Source organism: Podarcis bocagei (genome assembly GCF_964188305.1).
Source record: "Podarcis bocagei genome assembly, chromosome: 9".
In the NCBI taxonomy this organism is placed as follows: Eukaryota; Metazoa; Chordata; class Lepidosauria; order Squamata; family Lacertidae; genus Podarcis; species Podarcis bocagei.
In genome coordinates this window covers 78675850-78694388 of record NC_138134.1, presented here as the reverse complement: position 1 = coordinate 78694388, position 18539 = coordinate 78675850, and the positions used below count along the sequence as shown (strand labels likewise).

At 49.4% G+C, this 18539-nt stretch overlaps 1 protein-coding gene across 1 annotated transcript in view; it reads right to left on the bottom strand.

Moving 5' to 3' along the window:
• Window positions 1-18539, bottom strand: part of SIGLEC1 (sialic acid binding Ig like lectin 1) — a 54902-nt gene that overhangs the window by 7683 nt on the left and 28680 nt on the right. Inside the window, exons 10-18 of the mRNA XM_081206903.1 lie at window positions 17707-17961; window positions 13162-13464; window positions 11182-11442; window positions 9482-9787; window positions 8231-8482; window positions 7485-7790; window positions 5874-6125; window positions 3629-3931; window positions 1473-1727 (exon numbers count right to left, since the gene is read on the bottom strand). Of these exons, the coding sequence (XP_081063029.1) occupies window positions 1473-1727; window positions 3629-3931; window positions 5874-6125; window positions 7485-7790; window positions 8231-8482; window positions 9482-9787; window positions 11182-11442; window positions 13162-13464; window positions 17707-17961 (2493 nt within the window). The remainder of the gene's footprint in view (window positions 1-1472; window positions 1728-3628; window positions 3932-5873; window positions 6126-7484; window positions 7791-8230; window positions 8483-9481; window positions 9788-11181; window positions 11443-13161; window positions 13465-17706; window positions 17962-18539) is intronic.

Here is an 18539-nt window from a genome sequence, read left to right as displayed (position 1 = left end):
TTACTTACTTTGAAACAAATTCCTGTTTTGATTTATTCTTTATTTTTCCTGATAGACCATCTAATTCTGCATATTCTGTCAGCTTTTCAATCCAATCTTGTATAGAGGGAATTTCATTACTCTTCCATTTTGCCGCCATTTCCTGATGGGTCTCAGGTGGCACCGCAGTTTTCCCCAATTCACCCAGAGCCTCTAGGATTCTCCAACCCTGGGAATGCTGTGTCTAGTTCTGGGCACCACAATTTAATGAGGATATTGACATGCCCTCTTTAAAGCTGGAAGGTGTGCAGAGGAGGGTGGCCAGGATGATCAGAATATCTGGAGGGCATCAGGTTGGCCAAAGCTGTAATTAGAATCATAGAATTATGCAGTTGGAAGGGACCCCGAGGGTCATCTAGTCCAACCCCCTGATATGCAGGAATATGCATTTGTCCCATACAGGGATCGAACCAGCAACCTTGGCATTATCAACATCACACTCTAACCAATCACCCAAACAGATGATCATCATCTTCAGATATCTAAAATGCTGCCACATGGAAGATGGAGCAAGCTTGCTATTTCCTGCTCTGAAGGGTAGAACTCGAACCCATGGCTTCAAGTTACAAGAAAGGAGATTCTGACTAAATTTCAGGAAGAACTTTCTGACAGTAAGAACTGCTCGACGGGCTGAAACGGGCTCCCTCGGGAGGTGGTGGCCTCTCCTTCCTTGGAGGTTTTTAAGCAGAGGTTCATAGAATCATAGAATGATAGAGTTGGAAGAGACCACAAGGGCCATCGAGTCCAACCCCCTGCCAAGCAGGAAACACCATCAGAGCACTCCTGACATATGGTTGTCAAGCCTCTGCTTAAAGACCTCCAAAGTAGGAGACTCCACCACACTCCTTGGCAGCAAATTCCACTGTCAAACAGCTCTTACTGTCAGGATGTTCTTCCTAATGTTTAGGTGGAATCTTCTTTCTTGTAGTTTGGATCCATTGCTCCGTGTCCGCTTCTCTGGAGCAGCAGAAAACAACCTTTCTCCCTCCTCTATGTGACATCCTTTTATATATTTGAACATGGCTATCATATCACCCCTTAACCTCCTCTTCTCCAGGCTAAACATGCCCAGCTCCCTTAGCCGTTCCTCATAAGGCATCGTTTCCAGGCCTTTGACCATTTTGGTTGCCCTCCTCTGGACACGTTCCAGTTTGTCAGTGTCCTTCTTGAACTGGGGTGCCCAGAACCAGACACAGTACTCCAGGTGAGGTCTGACCAGAGCAGAATACAGTGGCACTATTACTTCCCTTGATTTGGATGGCCATCTGTCATGGATGCTTGAGCTGAGATTCCTGCACTGCAGGGGGTTGGACTAGATGACCCTGGGTGCCCTTCCAATGGTACAATTCTATGAATCGGAGGTGGGACAGCCCAGTGGGCTGAGCTGGCCCTGTAGCAGCCTTCACAGATCTCACAAAGACTCACAAACTTACAAAGCACGTTCAAGATGACCAAGGCAGAGGTCACGGTTCCCGTCCTCCCCTCTGCCTGGCAGTGGTACGAGCCAGCATCGTCCCTGGCCACGCCCACCAGGAGGAGGGACCGCTCTGGACCACCCTGGAGCCACTTGCTGTTCTTATACCACGTGTAGTTCATTTCTCCCACCGCCTGGCTGACAACCACACAGGTCATGTTGGCCACTGCTCCTTCCTGGACATCGGGAGAGGGCTCAATCTTGACCCTGGCATCTGAGTAGGGAAAAGAGCAAGACAGAAACCAAAATAATTTGTCGCCCTCTGCTTCCTGCATTGGTTACTGCAGGGCTGGATTACTGCAACGCGAGGCTTTGCTCGTGCCTGATCCGGAAGCTGCAATGGGCGTAGGATATGGTTACCAGATGTCCCCGTTTCCCGGGGACAGTCCCTGGATTTACAAATCTGTCCCTGGACAAAATCCGTCCCCGGAATGTCCCCGGATTTCATTTAATGTCCCCGGATTTATATTTTAAGTGTTATAGACAGTGGCGTAGCGTGGGTTGTCAGCACCCGGGGCAAGGCAAGTAATTTGCGCCCCCTAACCCCTAACCTGCCGCCGCTGCCAGCTTCTTCTTGCTGCTGCCTGGTCTGGTCTGGTGTGGTTCTCTCCCGCGCTCAGCGCTGCGCTGGGCAGCCGCTGCACTGTCCCTCCCCCAGATAGTCCCTCGCTCTCTCTCCGCACCGCACGCCTGGCACCCCCCCTCCACAGTGGGCGGCGACCCAGCGGCTCGGATCGGATTTGCACAGCCAGCACTGCAGTGAAAGAGAGTGAGTGAGCCAGGTAGGGGCAGAGAGCTGAGAGTGCGAGCGCGCCCCCCCCACATGTTGCGCCCGGTGCGGCTGGCCCCCCCTGCACCCCCACGCTACGCCACTGGTTATAGATTTATTAGTAGGGAATGACTGTCGCGTGATTGGTTCAACGGTACAAGACACATCATATGGGGACTTCCGGTGAGGCAAAATGGCGGGCGCCATGGCAGCAAACAGCTCCTGAAGCCAGCCAGAGCCAACTGCACTACCAGGCTGGTGCCGGGCTGCTGAGACTGCTGCTGCTGCTGCCACTGCCGAGGAGGAACCGGGGATGCCCGGTGTGTCAGCTGGGGGGACCGGGGATGCCCGGTGTGTCAGCTGGGGGAACTGCTGACCTCCCCTTGACCCAAAATGAGCCGGGAGTGAGAGCACCCGGCCAACTGCCCAGCGGCTCTCCGGGGCCAGGAAAACCCCAGAGCCGATGCAGGGAGAAGGAGGAGAAGGAGAAGGAAAAAGAGGAAGGAGAAAAAAGAGGGGAGCCCTGACCTTGCCACGCCACTGCCGCCACTGAGGAGGAGAGGTAAGAGAGCACGGACATGTGGCCGAGCCCAGGCCCGACCTGAGCCTACTCCACAGCGGCTAGCGCGCCGAGAGAGCAGGATGGGGCCCAGCGGAAGGCCATGCAACAGAGGAAACCACAGAAGAGAAGATATTACTTCTTCTTTTTGAAAAATAATAATCTTTTTAAAAATAACTTCTCTCTCTCTCTCTCTTAAAAAAGTGTTCCCGGATTCTTTGAAAAAAATCTTGTAACCTTAGTGTAGGAGGCTGCAGCACCCTTGCTGACAGGAGGGATGCTTTGTAATCACAGAACAGCGGTGCTCAGAGGTCTGTGCTGGCTGCCCATCTGCTACTGGGCCAAGTTCAAAGTGTTGCTATTAGTATCTAAAGCCCTTAAGTAAAAGGTAAAAAGGTAAAGGACCCCTGGATGGTTAAGTCCAGTCAAAGGCGACCTTGGGGTTGAGGCGCTCATCTCGCTTTCAGGCCAAGGGAGGCAGCGTTTGTCCGGGTCATGGGGCCAGGAGGACTAAACCACTTCTGGCGCAATGGGACACTGTGACGGAAACCAGAGCGCACAGAAATGCCATTTACCTCCCCACCACAACAATACCTATTTATTATTATTATGTTTTGTGGCATTTGGTGCATCGTGCGTAAGCCTCTTCCGCCCCTGTCCTATCCTGTTCTGCCCCCTTCTGGGGCCGGAAGTGGCACACATGTTGGCAGTCGTGCTTCTGCTGGACACCCATAAAAGGGTCATTCCCCCACATAGGAAGGGGAGAGGGTGGCAGAGAATCACTCACTCTCCACATTGAAGCGCATGGAAGCGGTGGTCTCCCCATAGGTGTTCTTAGCGGAGCATCGGTACTGCCCGTTGTCTTCGAGGCGGAGATCCTTGATCTCAACTTTCAGGGCGTTGTGGGCTGAGTGGACAATGAGCCGCTGGGTAGGGAGAGTCCCAGAACTGCTGCTGGAAGCCAAGATCACGCCCTCCCTGTACAGGGTGACATCAGACGGTGGATGGCTCTCAACCGTACACTCGATGATGGCCTGGCTCCCGGACTGAGTCTCCAGGAAGGAAGTCAGGGAGGGCTTCTTTGGAGCATCTGTGGGGGAGAATTGATGTCACGTGTCAAGATGTTTCTGCACAAGAGGTGGTGGCCTGGCAGCAAGGGCCGGATTTAAACCGTGGATACCTGCATTTTTGCATTGCAAGGGAGCTGGACTAGCTAAGGTAAAGGTAAAGGTAAACGGCTCAGGGCCACAATACCTCACAATGCCTCTTTCCATATGAACCTACCCGGATCCTGAGATCATCTTCTGAGGCCCTTCTTCGTGTGTCTCTTCCTCGAGAGGTCCAGAGGCTGGCAACACGAGAACAGGGCCTTCTCTGCAGTGGCTCCCCGTCTGTGGAATGCTCTCCCCAGGGAAGTTTGCCTGGTGCCTTCATGATACACCTTTAGGCGCCAGGCAAAAGCATTCCTTTTTAACCAGGCTTATTTACATACTATGCCCTTTTAAAATGTGTTTTCTGGGGGGGCTATTGGTTTGTTGTTTTTATTTTTATTAGATATTTTGAGGCTTTATACCTTGATTTTATTTTGTGAACCACCCTGAGACTCCTGAGTATAGGGTGGTATATAAATTCAATAAATAATAATAAAGGACCCCTGGACGGTTAGGTCCAGTCAAAGGCGACTTTGGGGTGAGATGCTCATCTCGCTTTCAGGCCGAGGGAGCCAGCCTTTGTCCACAGACAGCTTTCTGGGTCATGTGGCCAGCAGGACTAAATCGCGTCTGGTGCAATGGAACACCGTGATGGAAACCAGAGCGCACAGAAATGCCGTTTACCTTCCTGCCGCAGCAGTACCTATTTATCTACTTGCACTGGCATGCTTTCGAACTGCTAGGTTGGCAGAAGCTAGGTTGGTTGAAAACTTTTGAAACACAAAAGAAGAATTTGATTTGAATTGCCAACCTTCTGATAGGGAAGCCCCAAAGGCTGAGTGGTGTAGACCACAGCGCCACCCTTTGGGTCTCTTCCACTTCTTCGATGATTCTATAATTCTAAGTACTGGGTACGTACTGCAAACCTCAGATTGCTTTGTGGAAAGAGTTTCTAGTCCTCACTGAGAATGGGAGAGAAATTTGTTTTGCATTTTTTTAATGTGACCCCCTCCAATTTGCACTTCACTATGAGACATGAAATGCAAGCAGCATTTTAATTTGTACTTCTCTGGATTTTGCAGCACAGCTATCCAACCAAAGAAGTGTACTGTATATTAAGGGAAAGTGTTCACAAAAATGGATCAGATTAGGAGAAATGGCTTGCAATAAGGCATATGTTAGATCAAACTGGGTGCTAAATATGTGTACTGTATCAGTAGAAATGTATGAAAACTAACCCAAATGGTTGCAGAAATAGACTGAACTGTACCTAAGGAAGGAAGGAAATAGGCTGACAGGCACTTCCATCCCCAAGTCTTCAAAATGTCTCTCAGGATGCACACAATCTTGTCTCCAAAATGGAAGTCACAATCAAGTGTTTTTCCCCATGGGGAGAGAGCCCAGATTCCCTCCCTTTCAGATTGTAATCAGCAAGTGCAGAGATTAGCAATAAGAACGCTGAGTTAGTTGTCACTTTAGCTTCTGCCTCCATATTTAAGGCACAAGTCATTCTTTCTTCTTTCCTTTTTGAAAAGTTTTCAAGATTTTTCATAGCAGAAGAATCCCCCTTTCCCAGTTAATGAGCCCTATGTGTCCATTCCTATAAAGTTCCTCTTGTCCCTTGCTCCACTCAACATTTTATAAGTTGAAAAACTACCCTGGGAGTTTGGGAGGTGTGGAGGAGGAGAAGGAAAGTAGACTCATGACGACACAGGTGCTAGCCAATCAGCACTGTGCATAGCGACTCACTTTTCCCTGGACAAAATGGGTCATTTTAACAGGCTCCAGTGTGCAGATTGCAAGACCAGCCCCATGGTTTAAGGAACATTTCGTAAGTCCACGCACAAACCCATTCCAAAAGGGAATTCTTGCTGTACTCACAGAGCACCCTCAGGGCGGCAGGTGGAGACTTCCTGGTCCCCCTCTCGTTCTGAACTTGGCAGGAGTAGGAGCCCACGTCGCTGGTTGCCACTGCCTGGAAGATGAGGGAGGGGGCCGGGCCCTCAGACAGCCACCTGGAATTCTTGTACCAGGTGTAGACAGCTGTTGATGGGGAGCTTCTGTCTTCACAGATGAGAGAGACCCGATCCCCTTCACGCACCTCTGAGACTGGCTTAATCACAACCCTCGTAGCTGCAAGATGGAGAAGAAGGAAGCTGAAACGGACTGAAGCCACCAGCTCCAACAGGGAATCATTGGCTTCCTTGGCCTGTGCTAAGTATCATTGTTTAATGTACATTGACATGGAAAACAAAAATATACAGTGGTGCCCCGCAAGACGAATGCCTCGCAAGACGGAAAACTCGCTAGACGAAAGAGTTTTCCGTTTTGGAGGTGCTTCGCAAAAGGAATCTCCTATGGGCTTGCTTCGCAAGACAAAAAAGTCTTGCGAGTTCCTGCGGGTTTTTTTTCCTCCCCCCCCTTTTTCTAAGCCGCTAAGCCACTTATCAGCTGATCCGATCAGCAGATAAGCCGCTAAAAGCCGCTAAAAGCCGCTAATAGCGCTAATAGCGCTAATCCGTCAATGGGCTTGCTTCGCAAGACAAAAAAACCGCTAGATGAAGAGAATCACAGAACGGATTCTTTTCGTCTTGCGAGGCACCACTGTACTGTGCCTGTATTGTTTGGAAGCATTCCTTGACACGGTACTAATGTAAACAACAAAATTGGCAGCCATGGAATGTAGTGATGGCCGCCAACTTCAATGGCTCTCAAAGAGGATTAGACAAAATGAATGGGGGCCAAGTCTACCAATGGCCACTAGCCACAATGGCTTGTTAGGAGCATCCTACTCTTGTGTAGGACCCTGGCAGAGACACACACCTGGCTGGCATGTTCTCTCCCTCCTGGTCAATTGTTCAGGAGCGTCAAAAGCTTTCTTCTGCCCGAACATCACAGCGACTGATGCCAAAAGGCATTAGCACACTTAGGGATCCGCAGAGTATTCGCAGTTTGCATAGCAAACTCAGTAGCACAGCATTGTGGCTAATCTACGTTTATTTACATATATTACACTCGGAGCATTCTGCCTTTGCTCCTTCCTCTTTCTCATCAGACAGCAAAGAGAGAAAGAACAAAGGACAATAGTCCCACTTCACGGAACACAGTAATACCAAAACATCCTGTCTCCGTCACTTCCCACCCTGTGGAATGAAAACATACACTGTCATGTGATAGACAACAATCTCATGACTGCAAACACGGAGCAGGAATCTTAACATGGCTGTGCTCTCCTACCACTATTGAATACACCTGTGAAGACCACTTGCTGGAGAATCGCAAGCGGGGAGAAAGATGCTGCACTCAGGTAATGCTTGGGGGCTTTCTATTGGGATACCTGGCTGGCCACAAAACAAAATACTAGACTAGATGGGCTCTCTTGGGTCTGACCTACTTCCCCAGTTACCTAGAGGAGCTGTTGGGGATTGACTTTCTGGGACCTTCTGCCACTGAGATACAACCCTTCCCCAAGCGCCAGGTGTCTTCACTCACTCGCCACTGTGAAGTCTAAGGAGGTGCTGGTCTTGCCAATGCCATTGCTAGCCAGGCACTCGTACATCCCCTCGTCGTCCAGGCCGACATCTTTGATCTCGAGTCTCAAGGAGTTTGGAGAGGCAGCGGCCCTCAGCCTGTGGTTTGGCGCCCGGCTGGCTTGGAAAGAGCTTGATGCGAGGACTTTGCTGCCTCGGAGGAGGGAGAGTACAGCCCCGGGGTTGCTTTCGACAGAGCACACAATGATGGCCAGCATCCCTTTCTGGGTCTCCAGGAAAGACTTCACCCAAGCGTTCCTGGGAGGATCTTCCAGGAGGGGGAAAGAGGAGAGAAATCAGCAGAATCAGGGGACTGAGTTATGCAGCAGTAACAAAAAGATGTGCGTACGCATTCTGGGTTTAAAATGTAGCCAGCCCATTATTTTTCTCAGTTTTGATCTAAGCAAGTTTTTTGGGAGGATGCATCAAAATGCAGCATAGTGTGATTGCGTCTTATGCATAGTTAACTTGCGAGATTTCGACTGCTCGGAAATTATACAAATTAGAAGCATGATACTTGCATTTTTGGTGAAGGGAGGCAGGGGTAGCGTTAAGGGGTCTTTTGCGGCAGGCCTCAGTTCTCCTGATCCTGACTCTGCCTGCCACTCTCTCTTGCGCCACCTACAGGTGGCCTCCCTTCCTTCTGCTCTATGGGCACCCACCACCACAGAGACTGGGCAACAACAGTTTGTAAATTCAGGGACTTACAGAGGACGTTCAGAGTGCCCAAGGAGGAGTTCCGAACCCTCTCCTGGTTCTTCACCGTGCAGTAGTAGGAGCCAGCATCAGCCACCGTAGCATGGGGAATTGACAGCATATTTGATGCGTCTTCGGCGTACCACCTGTTGTTTTTATACCAGGTGTAGTGCGGATCGCCAGCTGTATTGCTGTCAGCTGCACAGGTGAGGTTCACTGCATTCCCTTCGAGAACATCCGGAGGAGAAATCCAGATTCTTGCAGCTAAGCACACCGACCATGAAAGGCAGGAAAACAGAGCTCTGTTAATGGGCAGATCTAAAAAAGGAAGGCTGCTCTGCAATGCAGGAATCTCTTTGGCCAACCTGGGGCTCGAACACCCATGACCTTGAGTGTCAGGATTTACAATGTCTCTCTCATACAAGACATGGCAAGCTGGCAGGTTAATTAAAAGTAAAGGGACCCCTGACCATTAGGGCCAGTCGTGGCCGACTCTGGCTCATCTCACTTTACTGGCCGAGGGAGCCGGCGTACAGCTTCCGGGTCAAGTGGCCAGCATGACTAAGCCGCTTCTGGCGAACCAGAGCAGTGCACGGAAATGCCGTTTACCTTCCCGCTGGAGCGGTACCTATTTATCTACTTGCACTGGTTTGCTTTTGAACTGCTAGGTTGGCAGGAGCTGGGACAGAGCAACAGGAGCTCACCCCATCACGGGGATTCGAACCGCTGACCTTCTGATCGGCAAGTCCTAGGCTCTGTGGTTTAACCCACAGCGCCACCCGCGTCCCTTGGCAGGTTAATTACTCTTAGATTTATTTAGTAATTACACAGTAGCTGCAATCTGAGCTCCACTGGATGAATCAGTTGCTCCCACTGGATGATGCTGTCTGTGCCAGCAGGATATCCTCCACCTTTTTCCCCACCTCCTGCTGGGCTGACGTTGCCCTAATACCCAGCTCTTCCTCCTGCTCTGAGGAGACTCAGGCGCAGCCAGCCCCTCCTGCTCTTGAGCCAAATCTAACAGTGGCTGTTGCCCTGCAGCCGGCTTCAACAGCTTGCAATCCAGAGCGAGATGGACTTACAGCACTCTCAATGTGGGAAGGAATCAAGTCTCTACTCCCCCCCCCCCCCAGTCTGCCCTCTTTCCTCTCCGGAGTCCTCGCTGTCGCTCTGGGGAGGAACATCCCTGACACTGAGATAAAGAGTCTCATACTCTACCTGCTGAGCCACCCTTCACACAATTGCACCCCTTCTCCTACTCACTCTCTGCGATGAACATCACCGAGGAGCTGGCGTTGCCGTGCACATTGCCAGCAAAGCAGAAGTACTCTCCTTCATCCTCCATCACCACGTGGGAGATCTCCACTCTCAAGCTGTTGTACGAGGCTGATACGCCGACCCGCGGGTTGGGTGCCACCGTGCCAGAGTTGATGGTGGAGGCCAGGAGCTCACCGCCCTTGTAGATGGCCAGCTGGGACTGGGGCTCACTCTGGGTGCTGCAGTGAATGACGGCCACTTGCCTGCCCTGTGTCTGAAGGAAGGAGGTCACCTGAGGTTTCCGAGGCGGATCTGTGCAGGCAGGAGAGAGATGCCAGCTTTAGGGTCGATGGTGGAGACTACCTCCTTTCCAGCTGATTGTTGACTCGGGACAGGCAAATGATTATTACTTTATCCTTTATCGTATTTATAAAACTGCCCTTCCTCGAGAGACCAGGGAGGTTTGCAACATAAAACACAAAATACTTAATATAATAATAGTAAGGAAGGGGGGGAGAGAGAAAATACCCTCATGTCGTCCCTTTAAAAGGCCATAGATTATGAAAAGATTTTGTCTATAAACTCTCAAGGAGACACACAACCGGATTTTTGATCACCTGTAGGCAGTGCCATGGAGGAATCCAGTTTGAAATGGCTTGGAGGTCCCTTGGAGCTTCATTAACGCGTGACCCAGGAATTTTGGATCCACTCCAAACCGATGCCAATGTTTTGGGCTCATTTTGGGCTGTTGTGTGTTGCGAATCCCCACCCTCCAGGGTTGGGTTTTAGCGGGGATACCTATGGCCTCTGGTTTGAGTATCAGTTACTCCATTAGAGGGGTGGCACAAAACGTAGGGTCTGTGGCACAAAAATGCTTTATTGTGTTTTATATATTCTGTAAGCTACCCAGAGTGGCTGGGGAAACCCAGCCGGATGTGATGGTGGTGGGGCTATAAATAATACAATTATTTTTATTTTTATTAAAACTCTTGCAAAAGTTTGGCACTGGTTTGGAGTGAATCAGACGGTGTTGAGTTTTGTGGGGGGTACCTACAGCCCCTGGTCTGAGTATGAATTACTCTGTTTCAGGGGGTGGCATGAAATGCAGGGTTTGTGGCACAAAACAGCACAAAACGTTGGCATCACTTTGGAGGGGATCCAATTTTCCAGATTTCTAGATTTCAAGGTCACATGTTAAATAATAATAATAATAATAATTATTATTATTATTATTATTATTATTATTATTATTATTATTATTATTATTTATGTATATCCCGCCCATCTGGCTGGGTTTCCCCAGCCACTCTGGGCGGCTTCCAACAAAATACTAAAATACTAAAATAATGCATCAGACATTAAAAGCTTCCCTAAACAGGGCTGCCTTCAGATGTCTTCTAAAAGCCTGGTAGTTGTTTTTCTCTTTGACATCTGGTGGGAGGGCGTTCCACAGGGTGGGTGCCACCACCGAGAAGGCCTTTTGCCTGGTTCCCTGTAACTTGGCTTCTCGCAGGGAGGGAACCACCAGAAGGCCCTCGGAGCTGGACTTCATTTTTGTTAATATTAATGAATCTGTCCCTTGGGATTGGGAAGGATGTGGCATTTCCTCATTGCATGCTTAACGTCTGGCTATCGCCCACCCCAAGCTGACTGAAGGGAGTCTAATCCAGGTTAGGGATGCAACCGGCAAAAACACCGCCACTTACAAAAGACAGTTATGCTGATGGCTGGAGAGACGCTGGTGCTGGCCTCATCCAGCATGTGGGCTTTGCAATGGTAGGATCCAGCGTCGTTGCTGGTGATGGCCTTGAAGGTGAGTGTGCTGGCATCGCTCTCTTGGAGGTGCTTGCTGTTTTTGTACCAGGAGAAGGTGGACTCCTCGGGAGCAGACCCCATCACGTCGCAGCTCAGGGTGAGCGCCTCTCCTTCCAGCAACTCGGGGGATGGCGAAGCCAGAACTCTTGCAGCTGGATTGGGGAAGAAAGTCAGGCATGGGGCTCTTAAGCACAGGGTCACGGGTTCGAGGACAAGGTTGGGCCAAAGATTCCAACATTGCAGGGGGTTGGACTAGATGACCCCTGTGGTCCCTTCCAATGGAACAAGTCTAGAATTCCAGGAAACTAGGTAACAGGCTTAAATGCAGCAAAGAATTAATGCTCAGGGGATTTATTCATTCATGCAGATATTTCTATACAGTGGTACCTCTGGTTGTGAACGGGATCTGTTCTGGAGGCCCGTTCGCAACATGAAAGGAACGCATCCCGCAGCGGCACGTCTGTGCATGCATGGGTTGCGATTCGGCGCTTGTGCACATGTGCGTGATGTCATCTTGCATGTCTGTGCATGCACGACTGGCGAAACCCAGAAGTAACCCTTTCTGGTACTTCCGGGTCGCCGTGGGATGCAACATGAAAAAACGCAACATGGAGCAAACGTAACATGTGGTATGACTGTATAGGTAAAGACAAAGGACCCCTGGACGTTTAAGTCCAGTCAAAGGTGACTATGGGGTTACGGCGCTCATCTTGCTTTCAGGCCGAGGGAGCTGGTGTTTGTCCACAAACAGCTTTCCGGGTCATGTGGCCGATCAGAAGGTCGGTGGTTCGAATCCCCGCGACAGAGTGAGCTCCCGTTGCTCGGTCCCTGCTCCTGCCAACCTAGCAGTTCGAAAGCACATCAAAGTGCAAGTAGATAAATAGGTACCGCTCCGGCGGGAAGGTAAACGCCGTTTCCATGCGCTGCTCTGGTTCGCCAGAAGCAGCTTAGTCATGCTGGCCACATGACCCGGAAGCTGTACGCCGGCTCCCTCGGCCAGTAAAGCGAGATGAGTGTGCAACCCCAGAGTCGGCCACAACTGGACCTAATGGTCAGTGGTCCCTTTACCTTTACTTTTTTAAGGAGTCTCAAAGTGGCTAACATTCTCCTATTCCTTCCTCCCCTACAACAAACACTGTGAGGTGAGTGGGGCTGAGAGACTTCAGAGAAGTGTGACTGGCCCAAGGTCACCCAGCAGCTGCAGGTGGAGGAGCGGGGAATCGAACGCGGTTCACCAGATTACGAGTCTACCGCTCTTAACCACTACACCACACTGGCTCTCCTACATCACACTGAGTGGTGTGGGGGACCCTCCCTCTCCCCAAACTAGGAGATCTGCCCTTATTAGAGAACAAAGTATGTAGAAGAAGAGGAGTTTGGATTTGATATCCCGCTTTATCACTACCCTAAGGAGTCTCAAAGCGGCTAACAATCTACTTTCCCTTCCTCCCCCACAACAAACACTCTGTGAGGTGAGTGGGGCTGAGAGACTTCAGAGAAGTGTGACTGGCCCAAGGTCACCCAGCAGCTGCATGTGGAGGAGCGGAGACGCGAACCCGGTTCACCAGATTACGAGTCCACCGCTCTTAACCACTACACCACACTTCCTGTTAGCGCCCAGGATGTTGCGGGGGCTGGAAAGGGGGAGGATCTGGAGTAGCCAACTGCCCTCCTTGTGGAGAGATGTGGATTTTTGCTTGCAACCAGACGACTGAATAAAAAGAACTATAAATGATAAACTGCTCGTTAATTCTCGTCTGTGAAGTTGCCGAAGGGAGGAGAGGACTCTCCATGCCTGGCAATATGGCGGCAACATTGAAATAGACACACGGCTATTATCGGTGCCACAATCGCAGCCTCTCTGCACTCACTCTGCACACGGAAGTACACCAGCCTGGAGGAAGAGCCGTAGGTGTTGGTGGCTGTGATGTTGTAGCTGCCTTCGTCCTGTGGCTCGATGTTTCTCATCTCCACCCGCATGGCATTGGGAGTGGCCGTGATGCTGACCCTCTGGGAGGCTGTGCTGTTCACTGAGCTGCTAGAAGCCACGACTTCCCCCCCTTTATACAGGACCAGTTGGGCTGGAGGGTTGCTGTCCACTGAACACTGGAAGATGGCGACCCGACCTCTTTCCGTCTCTGCAAAGACTGACGCCCGAGGCTTCCCAGGGGGGTCTGGAACCAGAGGACACACATGTAAGACCCAGGCTTTTAACGAATGAAACCGTGCCAATGTGAAATTATTTAATGCAAAATTGCATTATAATTAACAGTGCCATATGTTTTATAGGACTGAAACTTCAGAAGAAACTATAAGAAGTTAGATAATTATATAATGTGAAATTATATAATGCGAAATTATATCTCTTGCTCCGAATGAGTTGCCTGACAACTGATCAGATAATAGCATTTAATTTATGTGATGAAAATGTATAACTTTCAACAGAGAGTGTTTGGCCAATAGTATGTTTTATAGGACTGGAACTTCAGAAGAAACTATAAGGAGTTGGGAAAGAAAGAGAAATTTGAAGGCAGTGGGTTGTGAGGAGCAAGGATCAGAGGGAGGTCCCACAAGGGCTATCTTTCAAGGTTATAGTATCACCTCAGAGAGGTTCATCTGGAGCCTAATATTAATACTTTATACCCCATCCATCTGGCTGGGTCTCCTCAGCCCCCTGGGGCGGCTTCCAACAAAGTATTAAAATACAGTGGTCTGTTAAACATTAAAAGCTTCCCTGAACAGGGCTGCCTTCAGATGTCTTCTAAAAGTCTGGTAGTTGTTCTTCTCTTTGACATCTGGTGGGAGGGCGTTCCACAGGGCGGGTGCCACCACTGAGAAGGCCCTCTGCCTGGTTCCCTGCAACCTCACTTCTCGCAGTGAGGGAACCACCAGAAGGACCTCGGAGCTGGACCTCAGTGTCCGGGCTGAACGATGGAGGTGGAGACGCTCCTTCAGCCTTCATAATACATCTTTAGGTGCCAGGCGAAAACTTTCCTCTTCAACCAGGCCTTTGGCTGATGAATATTCTGTGGCCTTTTAAATGTGTTAGTAGGAGTGGGGTTATTGTTTAGTTTAGTCTTAACTATTTATTGTGTGCTTTTATCCTGTATTTTTATCTTGTGAACTCCTCTGAGATCATCGGATGAAGGAGGTGTACATATTTAATAAATAAATAAGATAATAATTATTATTATTTTATATGCACTATAAAACTTGCCTCTCTTCTCTTTCTCAAGGACATGCATAATTTTACAAACATTTATGATGTTGCCTCTTTTTCTAGCATTGCATTTTGTTAGTCTGTAAATCCAAGAGCCGTGGGCCAAAGACAGGTGGGGCAGGTTACAGAGGACATGCTGTTTTCCTACGTGGATGTGATATCCTGGATTATCTCATATGAAATAGATCTTAGAGCAGCTGATTAATTTACAGCCATGAAGCCGGCTGACGGGAGGGAATCGCCTTGCCTACTTTTGCTATATGTATATGAGATTTTTGTGTGAGAGAGTGTTTGCGGGGAAAGACTTCCGGAAGTCTAATTTGATAGCATCTTGTGTGGGATGTAAACACAGGAGCAGTCAATGACAACATTCCTAGAGTGTACATGTTAGAACATGGGGAGGGATGTCTGTCCAGCAAGCAGGTAAACTTCCTGGGGACGGACTTCCTCCGCATGTGACCAGAGGTGGGTGTGGCCTCACCTGTGCAGGTAATGACAAAAGCACAGGGCAGGCAGCCATCTCTCTCTCTCTGCCATTTTTCTTTCGATGAGGAAACATCCAAGGATGCTCTCTTGGCTCCCAGCCAAGAGAGGAGATAAGGACTATCTTGCTACAAGATAGATTCTAAATGTATGTAACTCTTTTTAAGCCTGTCTGCCTTCTGGGATCATATTGTGAACAGAACGTGAGTAAACTCTTTTATACTTTTATAAAGACTGTGTTGTGTCTTGTATTTTAAGAGGGAACAAAGGGGAAATTACCAGAGTAATTATTAATAATAATAATAATAATAAATTTTATTTATATCCCGCCCTCCCCAGCCGAAGCCGGGCTCAGGGCGGCTAACAACAATAAAACAGTACAAAAATACAACATAAACAACATTCTAAAATCATTCATTATAAAAATTAATTAATTCAAGCCACTGGCAACCATTGGGCCAGAGCTCTGCGAAGATTGCCGAGGGAGGGAGTCAGGCTGCGCCCTGGACAAAGGCCTGGTGGAACAGCTCTGTCTTGCAGGCCCTGCGGAAAGATGTCAAGTCCCGCAAGGCCCTAGTCCCTTGCAACAGAGCGTTCCACCAGATTGGAGCCACAGCCGAAAAAGCCCTGGCTCTAGTTGAGGCCAGCCTAACCTCTCTGAGGCCTGGGACCTTCAAGATGTTTTTATTTGAAGACCGTAGGTTTCTCTGTGGGGCATACCAGGAGAGGCGGTCCCGTAGGTACGAGGGTCCTAGGCCGTATAGGGCTTTAAAGGTTAAAACCAGCACCTTAAACCTGATCCTGTACTCCACCGGGAGCCAGTGCAGCTGGTATAGCACCGGGTGAATGTGATCTCGCAGCGAAGACCTCGTAAGGAGTCTCGCTGCAGCATTCTGCACCCGCTGGAGTTTCTGGGTCAGTCTCAAGGGCAGCCCCACGTAGAGCGAGTTACAATAATCCAGTCTGGAGGTAACCGTCGCGTGGATCACAGTGGCTAGGTCAGGGCGAGAGAGGTAAGGAGCCAACTGCTTAGCTTGGCGGAGATGGAAAAATGCCGCCTTTGTTATAGCTGCAATCTGCGCCTCCATGGAAAGGGAGGTGTCGAAGATTACACCCAAACTCTTAACGGACGGTGCTGGCACTAATTGCACCCCCGCAAGAGATGGGAGTTGCCCCCCCAATCCCATATCGCCCCGTCCCAGCCACAGGACCTCTGTCTTCGAAGGATTTAGCTTCAACCGGCTCCCACGTAACCATCCAGCCACAGCTTCCAAACATCTGGTCAGTGTGTCTGGGACCGAGTCAGGATGGCCATCCATCAACAGATAGAGTTGGGTGTCATCGGCATACTGATGACAACCCAGCCCAAAACTCCGAACAAGCTGGGCGAGGGGGCGCATAAAGATGTTGAAAAGCATCGGGGAGAGTATCGCACCCTGAGGTACTCCACACACCAAGGAGTGGCGCGATGACAATTCCCCCCCAAGCGCCACCCTCTGTCCCCGACCAGAGAGAAACGAGCGCAGCCATTGAAGGACTGTGCCCTGGATCCCCACGTCGGCAAGGCGGTGGTCCAGAAGTTCATGATCGACCATGTCGAAAGCTGCTGATAGATCTAGAAGAATCAGCAGCGAACCTGTGCAAGCGTTACCGTTGCGAACTTAAAGGGGAATGTCTATAAACTCTGCTGATATTTTGGGAACTTGTTAGCACAAGTTGGATAAGGATATAATCCCACAATATATCCTCTCCTGCACCCCAGAACATTCCCACATCTTGAACATGGGTGGGCAAACTAAGGCCCGGGGGCTGGATCCGGCCCAATCGCCTTCTAAATCCAGCCTGCAGATAGTCCAGGAATCAGCATGTTTTTACATGAGTAGAATGTGTCCTTTTATTTAAAATGCATCTCTAGGTTATTTGATTACTGCAGATGGTGACAGCAGTCACGAAATTAAAAGACGCCTGCTTCTTGGGAGAAAAGCAATGACAAACCTAGACAGCATCTTAAAAAGCAGAGACATCACCTTGCCAGCAAAGGTCCGTATAATTAAAGCTATGGTTTTCCCAGTAGTGATGTATGGAAGTGAGAGCTGGACCATAAAGAAGGCTGATCGCCAAAAAATTGATGCTTTTGAATTCTGGTGCTGGAGGAGACTCTTGAGAGTCCCATGGACTGCAAGAAGATCAAATGCATCCATTCTGAAGGAAATCAGCCCCGAGTGCTCACTGGAAGGACAGAACCTGAAGCTGAGGCTCCAAGACTTCGGCCACCTCATGAGAAGAGAAGACTCCCTGGAAAAGACCCTGATGTTGGGAAAGATGGAGGGCACAAGGAGAAGGGGATGACAGAGGACAAGATAGTGAGACAGTGTTCTCGAAGCTACCAGCATGAGTTTGACCAAACTGCGGGAGGCAGTGGAAGACAGAAGTGCCTGGCGTGCTCTGGTCCAGGGGGTCATGAAGAGACGGACACGACTAAACGACTAGGTTACTTGTGGGGCCTGTCTGGTGTTTTTACATGAGTAGAATGTGTGCTTTCATTGAAAATGCATCTCTGGGTTATATGTGGGGCATAGGAATTCATTCATTATTTTTTTAAAAATATAGTCTGGCCCCCCACAAGGTCTGAGGGACAGTGGACCGGCCCCCTGCTGAAAAAGTTTGCTGACCTCTGATCTTGAACAAAACTGCAAAAGGCAGAGACTCTTACACAGCACAGACAGGGTGGCAGCGGTGGAGCTCTTGCTGGCTTTCTCGTTCTCCACTTGGCAGCGATAGTTTCCCGAATCGCCTCTGGACACTTGCTGGAACTCCAGGGAATCCCCACGGGCCTCAGGGAGAGGAAGACCATCCTTGTACCAGGTGTAGTTGCTGGAGGTGGTGTTATCACTGCTCACCTCGCAGGACAGCTGGACCGCCTCACCTTCACGCACCGTTGAGGACGGGGAGACGGTGATTCTTGCAGCTGGAGGACAGTTGGGCGGGAAATAAAACAGGGGCAATTGTCAGCTGCGATTCCTGCATTTAGCTGTGGTGTGCTTCTTGTGTCCTTGATGCCGGGCACTACCATGAGACCTTTAGATAAAGGGCAGTATATAAACCGCAGAAATAACTAACAACAACAGAAATTGGGAAAAAAGAATTTGTGCCAGTGAAAAAGGAATGGCAGGATAAATTATTAGATTATACTGAATTGGCCAGATTAACAGAGACAATTAGGGGACAACCTAGACAAGAATTTAAAAAAGAATGGGGGAAATGCAGAGAATACTTTACCAAACAGTGCCCCCCAATATACACCTGGACTTGTTTCGATTAATTCCTACAGGAGACTTTGCGGTTATAATTAGGAAAAATTGTAATGATCACATATAAAAGAAACAATATATAAGAAGTAAATAAGGAGGCCATTTACAAGATAAGGGAAATTTTATTTTTATGATATGTTTTCTTTGTGTAAGGGGATAGGAGTTTAATTTTGATATGTTTTAATTGTCAATGGTGGTGGGTTTGTTTGTATGTATGAGCTGTTGTGGATTATGT